This window comes from Rhagoletis pomonella, unplaced genomic scaffold (assembly GCF_013731165.1).
Source record: "Rhagoletis pomonella isolate Grant_MI unplaced genomic scaffold, Rhpom_1.0 Rhpom_scaffold_00008, whole genome shotgun sequence".
In the NCBI taxonomy this organism is placed as follows: Eukaryota; Metazoa; Arthropoda; class Insecta; order Diptera; family Tephritidae; genus Rhagoletis; species Rhagoletis pomonella.
Window position 1 is genome coordinate 42,250,668 of NW_023458562.1, and position 11,302 is coordinate 42,261,969.

At 35.4% G+C, this 11,302-nt stretch overlaps 1 protein-coding gene across 1 annotated transcript in view; it reads right to left on the reverse strand.

Moving 5' to 3' along the window:
* Positions 1-6,607: 6,607 nt before the first annotated feature.
* The window catches only part of LOC118744887 (polyadenylate-binding protein-interacting protein 1), a 33,007-nt gene continuing 28,312 nt past the window's right edge, over positions 6,608-11,302 (reverse strand). Inside the window, exon 2 of the mRNA XM_036478300.1 lies at positions 6,608-8,668. Within this exon, the coding sequence (XP_036334193.1) occupies positions 7,009-8,556 (1,548 nt within the window). The 5' untranslated portion in view covers positions 8,557-8,668 and the 3' untranslated portion in view covers positions 6,608-7,008. The remainder of the gene's footprint in view (positions 8,669-11,302) is intronic.

Below are 11,302 nucleotides of genomic sequence, written 5' to 3' on the forward strand. Positions count from 1 at the left end.
TCTCGCATTTCTACGCTCTACAATTGCATTTTAATTTGGTCAAAAGAGCGGGTGAGTCCCGGAAAATATTTTATATTTTTTACATTTTTATTTGAGTGAAAGATTCTGTTATTAGTACATATGTCATTATATACCTTGTTTACACCAAGGCGTATTTAACAAGGTGGTGTTGGCCGTATATAAGTAAAAAATTACACTAACAAATTATACGCTGATGTCCATACTGTCATTGGTATGAGTTACAACAAACACATCATTTTGACGTAATGGCCTCCACGGCGAAAAACTCAGCTGTCGCCCCAACACCACCTTGTTTAATACACCTTGGTTTACACCTACGCAAGAAACGCATTAACAAAAAAAAACGTATAAAAAAAAATTTGTTCCAAAACACATATTTCCTTTAAGCGTTTATACATACCTCTGTCTTTATAGCGCTCTCAATGAAATCGTATTCAAAAGCAAACCAAATCTGCTGTTTTCATTCGAAATTTGTTTAACAACTATTTTGCGCGATTCACCGAAATGGGGGCGAACAATAAGTCAAATTTATTATAATAATAAATAATTTGTGAGTATTATCAACGGCCTTGCCACTTTGATAATATTAAAACAATAAATCGGAGTATTTCCTTTCCCATATTTATACTAATGTAATAACATTTCAAATCAAAAACCATTATCAGTACTTGGTACTGTTAAAGGAGACTTCATCGTAATGGTTCTTTTCATTTTGTAATAAAAACCACGCGCGCATTTTTCTGTTTTTTTTTTTTAATGCAATCTTGCGAATTAAAAATCAAATTCTAAAGAATGTTCTTCCCAAATAAAACCTTTTTATATTTAGGTTCAAGTTTGCTTTTAAATATCTCATCAGATTTTGCAAAAAACTAGGCTTTTAGCATCATTAAATTTCACAAATTTTCAATTTATGCAAAACACCTTGAAGTCGGCTTGAACAGACCGCCCTCCGATAAACAGCTAACAGATCGTCGTTTAAAGTACAAAACCGTGTATCAACAAAATGCACAACTGCGTATGTGAGGTTGCATAAATTATTTAGAAGAGAGTAAAAACACTCACATTTCAAAATGGTTCTCTTTTTTACAAAGAAATCCCATTTCAGGACGAATGGATAAGGGTTGAGCCAAGAGCTTGTGTGAGCAAATCCAATTTTTGGCAAAAAATGTCAGTTACGCGGTTTTGCAGAACGACGCTACGCGGTTTTTTACTTTAAGCGACGATATGTAAGTATATCGACTGCTGAGTGGAAGATCGACCTATTTCGGCAGCCAGTTTGAAAACGCCCTATCTCAAAAATCTTTTCAAGAACGCCCTCTTTCAGAACTCGTTTCAAAAACGCCCTATTTCAGCTGCTGATTCCAAAACGCCCTATCTCGTCAAATTTTCAATACATTTTGAAATGAGATAGGGCGTTTTTGAACCGAATTCTGAGATAGGGTGTTTTTCAATAAAATTCTGAAATAGAGCGTTCTTCAAAAGTTTTTTGAGATGGGGCGTTTTCGAACTGGCTGCCGAGATAGGTCGATCTTCCACTCAGCAGTTGATATACTTTCTTCATGCGTTCTGAAACCTAGTCGTCAACTCCATTTTCGAAATCACGTAGCCTGCATAATTTTCTAGTTCATCATATTCCACACTTTTGGATGTACTCATGATACAAAAAAGAAGGTAGTTTCATGACATTCGTTGTTGTTGTTAACCATTTGATTTTTAATAAAATTATGACATTTCATCAAATTCATGCTACCTGATCACTAGAAGAAATATATTTTTTTTTTAAGCAGAAGATTTTATCAGTCGGTGAGTAGAGTTTGTTTTCCACTTATGCACACACATGTGTATGAGCAGTGAGTGCAAGTTGAATGTGTTTCTGACGTGTGTGTGAGCAGAGAATGTGTGTGCAAATACGAACCCTGACTGATATGATGTTACATTTGCAAAACTTGAATTTTCTGTACAAGAGAATAAAAATATTTTTGATTTGTCGCAAATTATTTAAAGTTTTGAAGGCTAACTACGTCATTTTATTCATGATCTCAAAAAATATTTCATAATTTTCCATGGCTTGAAAAAAAATATTGCACACGATTTAAAAGCAGATTTGGAAGAAAAATTTGCCGATTTGAAATTATTTAAATATGCATACGTGTGCACACTTCATAAACCCGTTTTTATGTAACATAATTGGGAAATACGAAATACTACTTTTTAAGAAAAGCGAAGAAGAGTTGGAGTGTTTGGAATTCGTTTGAAGATAAGGCACTGTGGGTCTTTGTACTCTACAATGAAATTCATAAGTGAAAATACCGTTAACAATTAGTTGCATTCGCGTACCTGATAATTATTGAAAGTTATAAAAACAATCAGCTTTTTGTGTTCGCGTACACACAGAAAACTTGCAAAGTTGAGCAATTGAGAGAGTAAAATGACATTTCATTTTGAGGGAAAGCTGCTAGTTTTTGCTGAAAAAATGCTTGCCAACTAAAAAACAGCTGATCAAAAACAGCTGGTTGGAACTTACGCAAATCCCTAAACTGAATTTGATGGTTTGGAAGCTAAAATATTAAAATGGGACTAATTATACTTGTAAGAAGGAAGTAATTATTCGTTTAGTCAGTGAAATGTGTCAGGTTAAGGCTTCGGGATTTGTTTTCTTATGTTTTCAATTTTATACTGTTGAATGTAAACAAAATTTCTATCAGCTGTTCGTCTAACTTGCAAGTTTCTGCAAATTTTCTGTTCGCGTATTTTTATTATTTTGGAAATTTTTCTCTTGCGAGATAACAGATGACATTTCGCCGGAATTTCGCTGTTGGGCATTTTTTACTGGAGATTTTAAACGAACGTACCTATTGACTAACCAACATTTAACAGAACTGTTACGAACGGCTTTAACTGACGTAAACCCATATTTTGAAAATTTGGCCAAATAAATCTTTTGAATCTTTAATATCTATCTTACGTACATTAGAATAATAATAAAATTAATGTTTTTCATTTCTAATAGTAATTTTATTTAAAAATAAAATGTTTGTTTTTTTGTTTTTCTTGTGGCTACACATTTAGAATTTACATGTGGCTCTTTTCGGCCTGGGCCTTGCCTACCCCTGTTCTATACTAATATATATTTTGAAAGGCGTTTTTTTCTGTTCGCAAAGCACGAGATCGGCTGTACCGATTTTTTTGAAATTGTGGTTATAGGTTCTGGATGGGCTTCTCATTGCGTTAGGCAAAAAAAACGTTTAAATACTTCTTAAAAATGCAACTGCAGGACTTTAAAAATACTATAGAATCTAACATACATGCCCACATAACAGCGCTGCTCACCTGCAAATCACAAATAAGAGCGCCCTCTGCTGTTAATTTTTACAGAATACAGAGCAACACAAGGGTTATGTATACATAGACATACGTACTAATGTAAACGTTAATGTTGATTTACTCGAAACATCTCTTAGTATACCCGGAAAACCCGATACTGCTAACGCCTTTGTCCCTGTGTTCCGACCCCGTTGAGGCTGTACGCTTCTTAGGGCTTCCGTTAGTTGGGCTTGACGACAACAACTGGCAACAACGTTTATTCGTATTCGTAGCGAGCGTTCAGATTCGCAGATTTTCTACGATTTATTCAATAATTGACCCCGATTTCCTCGAATTCAGGTCACCTGTCATTTACATATTTACAAATTCTTTTTTAACATCGAAATGAAAATATAAATATATAAATTATAAGAAACTATTTGTCTGGATTTAGAAATATCGACCACCGTACCAAACATAAAATAAACGCTATTTTTTGTTCTTTCCTTCCATGCATTTTTTTTTGGTTCGTTTTTTGCTTTTATTTATTTTACAACTAATATTTTTCACAATTTTCGTTTTTAAATTACATATTTTAAATTTTTTTTGCTTTCTTATATAGTCATAAAAAGTAGTTTTATTAACAAAATAGAATGAGTTAAGCATTCAGATATTTAAGTTGAAATAATTTAGTGTACAACTCGCAAGTCTAAACCATATCGGGCATCATACAATGCAATAAATAGTCAAATTAGTAAAATATAGAAAATTAAGCCCTGACAATCATAAACCTTAAGATGCCTATTCGATACGGCAATAACACGAGTAGAAGAATGAACAGTCGGTTCCGTTCGCTTTCGTGCTCAAGAATATTAAGGGCCAGTTTTTCAGTGCACGGCTGCGGCTTAGACTTAGTTTAAACGTGGTTTAAACTAAAATTAGCCAATCGAATGTCAGCCAACTATTCAATATAAACGCAGTTTACGAGTTTAAACTGTTACTAAAAAACTGGCCCTACGAGTGCTGAAATTACAGTTAATCGTTCGCCGCTCGCACTTCAGTCTACGGCTATTTCGAGGTATTAAGACTGTATTTTGTCCTATTCTTTTGTTAAAGAGAATATTTGTTGATTAAAAACAAAAAAAAAAGTCTGATATAGTAAGTGGTTAAAATTTAAATAGCAAATCAGACATCAGTCCTTTGGGGAGGAACGTCATAATCAAAAAAAAAAGTTAAGCATGATAAAAATATTTAGACATTTTTATTCATTTTTTAAATGTTTTTATCTTGAAGTTAAGTATGTAAAAAATGATATTTGCCGCTCATAAAAAATAATTGGTTTATCCTGCTACTTCAATTTGTTTAGCAACTCTATATATAATATAAAACACTCAATAGTTGACGAAAGTACAGATTTTTAGGTTAGTTTTATCCTCTGAACTAAATTTGATGTGGATATTTATTAGATTATCGGCCAAAGTCGCTTTAACGGTTACAGCGCCAAACAAGAATTTATTACATTTTAGTTATATTCATTATTTTCAAACAGGAAGACCAGACGAGAAACCCGTTTCTCCGCCATTTTTTTTATTTTATCAGTTGTGACTGTCTTCCAGAAAACGAGCGATAAGCATTAAGGACATGAACGTATATACATGTTTAAATTAAAAATTTGGATGTGGCTTGATGTGTAAAAGATTCAGACAATACAGACGATCTCCTATCTATTATGTAGCTATACAAAAAAATATCGATACTAATTCGAAAATTTACTTTTGGTTAAGTCATCGGGACCCCAGAAATTCAAACGAACATTTCAAACGATCACTAAATACATAACACAAAACGCATTTAATATCACATCAAAGACTGATTCGAACAATTTCACACAAATGGTAAAGTTATCCTTCACTATTCTACCACTAATTACACGGGATCACAAATTTTAATTTGGTGTTTGTTCTCCAGACGCCACCATTAAATTTGTATGTAGAATCGCCCGCTGATTCCAAAAATTGAGTTAATTTTTTATTCTATGGATACGTTTTTGAGATATTTTCAATTTACCGTTATTCAGCTTATAACAAAAGATGGCTCCAATTAGTCACTTATATCTCATCAACGAATTTAACAAACTGAAAATGGAACACGGCAAATGAAAGCTAACAAAATTTTCCATAAACTGTCTATATATCACTTTCCGATAGGACTTATAGTTTCTGACGAATTAATTAATCATTCCAGTTTTTTTTTTTTGATGAAAAAAATAAAAAAAATCTAATTTTAACAGAAGAAAAATTAAAATACTAACAGGTTCTGTGTAAAATTCTTGCAGTTGTGCTAAAGCCTGTTCTTTTCAAACAAATCAAGAAATGAGCAGGAAATAGTGTTACTCATACGCCATGTACACCTAAGTAGCCACGCCCAATTATGGTTACATGTGTATATCTTGGTAACCGCTGTACCGATTTCTTCCAAACTTGGCACGCCTTGCTACAGCATACCAAATGGCCGAAAATTTTTAAAATCGGACGATAACCACGCCCACATCCCATATAACGGTAATTTGGAGAAAGACGAAATCTTCGATAAATCAGTAACTATTAAAGTTAATTTATTTTAAATTGATGCTTGTAACAATTCTTTACCAAGAAATACGATTATGATAAAATTTTGGAAAATGGGCGTGGCATCGCCCACTTATGATCACCTTTAGGTATCTCGGTAGCCGTTCTACCAATTTGTACCAAACTTGGTATGGTTATTGTGCTTGCCACCTAAAAGCAAAACGTTGAAAATTATTGAAATCGGACTAAAATTACGGCCGCTTTTCATATAACGGTAAATTTCAGAAGTGCTTGAAACTTCAATGTTTCGAAATTTAAAGACACTAATTTACTTGATAAACCCTGGCTTACCATGTAGCGGTAGCTTTCGGAAAAGTGAAATATATATTTAATACTTGCTCCGGGTATTTAATGTTCGGCTCCACCCGAACTTAGACTTCCTCACTTGTTTTTCATATTTTCATTAAAAAAAAAAAATCTGGAATGATTAATTAATTTGTCAGAAATTATCAGACCTATCGAAGGTGATGTATATAGGTCTCTGTAGAATTTTGTTAGATTTCATTTTCCGTATTTCATATTAAGAATATTAAATTGGTTCGTAAGATATACGTGATTCAGTGTAACCACTTTTTGTTTTAAGATGAATAACGGTAAATTGAAAATATCTTGAAAACTTATCCATAGAATAAAAAATTAAGTAGATTTTCGGAATCAGAGAGCAATAGGAATTGGATAGTGGCATCCATTGAACATTTTTTCTGTAAACCAGTGTTATTATTACATGTATTAAGACATTTATTTATTAACATATTTTGCTTTAGCATCACATGCGACAACTGTAATTTCAGCCTAATTGTAAAGCATCTCCCAAAAGAAGAATTATAAAAAAGTCCAGAATTTCACAGCAATAACTTTAGATAAAATGCTTTGAAATGAGCTAGACACTTAATAATACAGTGGCAGGCTACTATACTTTTATATCCGTGTACATATTGTTTTTTGTATGAATTTCGAGCAACTTTGCATCTGGCGGAGATATTCAGTAGAGTTTTTGGAAGTTCAATTTTTTTCCACGTGCTATGCGTTACTGCTATTCTACCTGCGTTGCCTTTTCCTATGTACTGGCAATGTTTTGCTTGCAAAACTCTTTGTAAGCTTTCTCAGTCTCCTCGTCCATTTCTGGATCCAAATCGACATCGAGATCGGCTCCTTCGCCATCTTCATCTGTAGAACCACTTCCCGGCACAGCCGCTGCCCCATCAGACAAAAAGTCAGTTTCTTCTGCAGTTAGTTCATGTCCATCCGGCCCATAAAAGATAGGCTCATCGCTCATGCGCAAAGGTTCGGGAGTTTTCGCCGCAGCAGCAGCCACAGCTTCAACCTCTGCTGTTGGAGAATTAACTTTACGACCCCAGTTATTCTTTTGCAACGAGATAACATTTGCCGCCAGCGGATATTTTCCCGGCGACTTAACATTCACAGCATCTAGACGCTGTATAATTTCACGCATTTCATTGGGGCAGTCCGCAGTCAGATCATAACCAGCCAATTTCAGTGTTAAGCATATACAACGGATATTGTCAGAGGACTCCTTCGTCATCAGCTGCTTAAGTGAGTAAACAATATTTTCTGCAATTAGGTGGATACGGGTGTCATCACCGCGCAACTGCATATACAATTCGGCCAGGAAAAGCGCAGTTTCTCGCACCTTTGCCTGATGATTAGTTTGCATATACTGCATAACTTCCTGTTGGTGGTAGTCCAGCTTGCACTTGAGAAGTGTGTGGAAAAGAGAGTCTTTCTTTAAGTTGAGCATGTGCAAAAGGTTATAGAGCTTAGCACCCATGTAACGGAAGTTAGGATTCTGAATGGATTCATTGAATATGTCTTCCATGGCATTTGACAGCACATATTGGTTATTCTCCATTCCCTCGAATATAGTTAGGAATCGCGTGGCAATTGTATCAAATTGTCCAGGATTTTGATTAAGACATTGAATAACAGTCTGCAAATAGTCGAGTGCAATCGTTTCTACATCTGAGCCAGAATTACTACTACTAGCCGTTGAGCTGGATGCACTGGAATTATTGTGCCGTTGATAGCGGCCTTGCCCACCGTGATGCTGATTGTGGTGATGTTGATTATGATGTTTGTTATGTTTGGGATGGTGTTGGTGTTGCTGTGGTTGGTTGTAAAAATTATTGGCAGTATTTTTGCTCCCACTGTTGCTACATCCGGCTCCTATCTTTAAACGCTCCTGCACAGAGGCAGTCAGCGTGGTAATTTGTTGGCCATATTGTTGATGATTATGGCTATGATGGTGATTTTGTTGGTAACCATTTGAGTAGCGTTGTAGACGTGTCGGCTGCTGCTGATATTGTTGATAATTTTGTTGATTGTACTGCTGCTGATGACGTTCTAACCTCTCCTGCGCGCCGACCGCAGAGTTGCTACCGCTACCACCAAAGCGAGGCACGAACTCTTTAGCGTATGGTGATAATTTGGATGGCGATACGGTGCGACCATAAGCGTCGCTGGAATTTACAGTTAACGAATGTGACGTAGCGCCGTGTGTTGGTGTATTGCTCGCCGACTTTGGCTTGCGCAATGGCGTATAGTCTTCATCTTCAGTAAATGGGGCGCGACCCGGTGTTATATCCATATTTTATTAACCTTTTAAAATATTAAGTTGTCGTATGCTGTTATCTTATTCTAATGTACTTTGGTTTAAGATCGTTTAAACTTTTTTTGCGATTCGGTTCGTTGTGAAATATCTGAAAGAACAAATATATAGTGTTAATTAAACGATGAAACAAAATGCACATTTTGCTCTAGATTAAGTCCTCTGTTCCTACAGAGTTGTGGTTCTCTCTGAGGCCATACATATATACTGGTCAGCAGGCCAAACCTGGGGGTCTACTCTGTATTCCGACTCGAAACTCAATGCGATTCGAAAGGCCACACGGACTGATTTGCTTTTCAATTCCTATTTCATGTTATATAATGCTCGGTTCAACGGTACTAGATATACCAGGGAAACCGCGTCAAGGCTCTTTACCTAAGTTCCCCCGCAAAACCAACCTCTTTGAGTCAAAACCTTTTATTACAACCATAGAGCTGCTTTGGATCTACCTTTTTTTTTTGCAATTATTGACATATACTGTCCAAGGATGGATATAGGCTAAAACAATTTGGATATATCAAGTGCTTGGCAGACTTCCCAAATAAACTGAATTTTTCATACCGAATATCTCTGGAAATGTGCACGGCAGAGTACTGGCACATGGTATAGAGATATCAATTTAAAATCAACAACATCAAAGGCGTTCCATGGTCACCTACAGCCACCTTTCCGTTATTATAAGACGCATATGTAGTTTTCAGGGACATAACAGTTATAAGTTTTATAGCAAAAACGTTGCTCCATAACAGTTATTAGATGAGAAATATTTTTTATTTCGTCGATAAGAGTTATAACCCAACGTTTATTTTTTACGTTGCCTTATAACTTTTATGCAGGAGAAATATTTTTTCCGTTGCCGATAAGAGTTATTTTCCAACGTTTATTTTTTACGTTGCTGGATAAGAGTTATTTTACAACGTTTATTTTTTACGCTGTCTGATAAACGTTGTAAGAACAGGATATTGATGAAGATGGAGATGGAGAATAAGGTAAAGATGATGAAATAAAAATGAGAGTGAAATAACTATTATCAGATAACTTAAAAATAAACGTCGGGCAATAACTGTTATCGAGCAACGTAAAAAATAAACGTTGGGAAATAACTCTTATCAGCAACGGAAAAAATATTTCTCTTCTACTGTTATGAAACAACGTTATCGTTAAATTTGAGAATTCAGGCAACGTTTTCAATTTGTAAATCGTGATAACAGTTATTTTTGGTCCCTGATAGTTTTAAATACATTTTTTCACCAAGAATTATATTTCGTTCAGGTATACAGCATAGCTTCTACAAGTAGCAAACTATTTTGGGGTGCTAAAATGTGCTTAGTTGTTTTTAGTTTCTGCGGCACAAACGATTATATTATCCTCTTTATTTATTTTTCTCTGTAAGGACAATATGCAGATGTACATATGTACATACGTACATATATAAATATGCATGTTATGTATGTACTATTTTATGTACACAAGTTTAGAAAAGATTGTACTAAATAATCTATGCTTATGTTTATAAATAAATTTAATTTTTTATGCGTTCTCTGGTTGCCCCACGCTCACTGCGAGTCCGCGCGGCACGCGGCACGAAGGCAAAAGCACCCGTGGCAGGAGAGAAAAAATTATTAACTAGCGACTCCGTGCCAGTTTCCGTGTTTTTTTTAACAATGTATTATAAAACGATTAAAAAATCTGATCGAGAAAGAATAAATATTTCCCTTTTTTCCATAATTTTTTTTTAATTACAAATTTTATACAATATGATTATTTGAAAAATTTAAACAATCAGGCTAAAGCGTGTCTAATTAACTATTATCGTGGAAAAAATCAGCAAGATACATGCTATGAATCAGTGGATAATAAATAATTACTGAATTCATCAAAAAAAGTTAAAAACAATAACTCCTGTATAACTTCCAATTTTGCAAAATTGCTCAAATTTTATATTTTTTTATGGTTGTAAACCGAATAAAGTGATTTGTGCGAAAAAATCTTCACCGTCCAATTTTGGGTGGCCCACTTGAAAGATGTGCTACTTTGGACTGAGTAGGCAATTCAGGAGTAAAGTCCTCTCTCGACGTACGAAAACCGCGCTCTATAAGTCACTCATCATGCCCGTGCTAGTATATGGCGCAGAAGCATGGACAATGACAACATCCGATGAGGCGGCTCTTGGAGTGTTTGAGAGAAAGATTTTGCGGAAGATTTACGGGCCTTTACGCGTTGGCGACGGCGAGTACCGCAGACGATGGAGCGATGAGCTGTATGAGCTTTACAACGATATGGACATAGTGCAGCGAATTAAAACACAGCGGCTCCGCTGGCTTGGTCATGTCGTTCGAATGGACACCGACGCTCCTGCTCTGAAAGTATTCAACTCGGAACCCGCTGGTGGTAGCAGAGGAAAAGGGAGGCCCCCACTGCGATGGAAAGATCAGGTGGAGAAGGACTTGGCTTCACTTGGCGTTTCCAATTGGCGTCAGTTGGCACAGAGGAGAAACGACTGGCGTGCTTTGCTGAACTCGGCCAAAATCGCTTAGGCGGTTACAGCGCCAAAAAGAAGAAGAAGAAGACTTGAAAGATTTTAACTCATTGTGAATGAAAAAAATCTAATTTTAAATTAACATGCTCATACATGGCGTGTGAGTAACGTTAGCCGTGTTTTCTTGAGCAATGATTAATAATAATAATAATAATAATAATAATAATAATAATAATAATAATAATA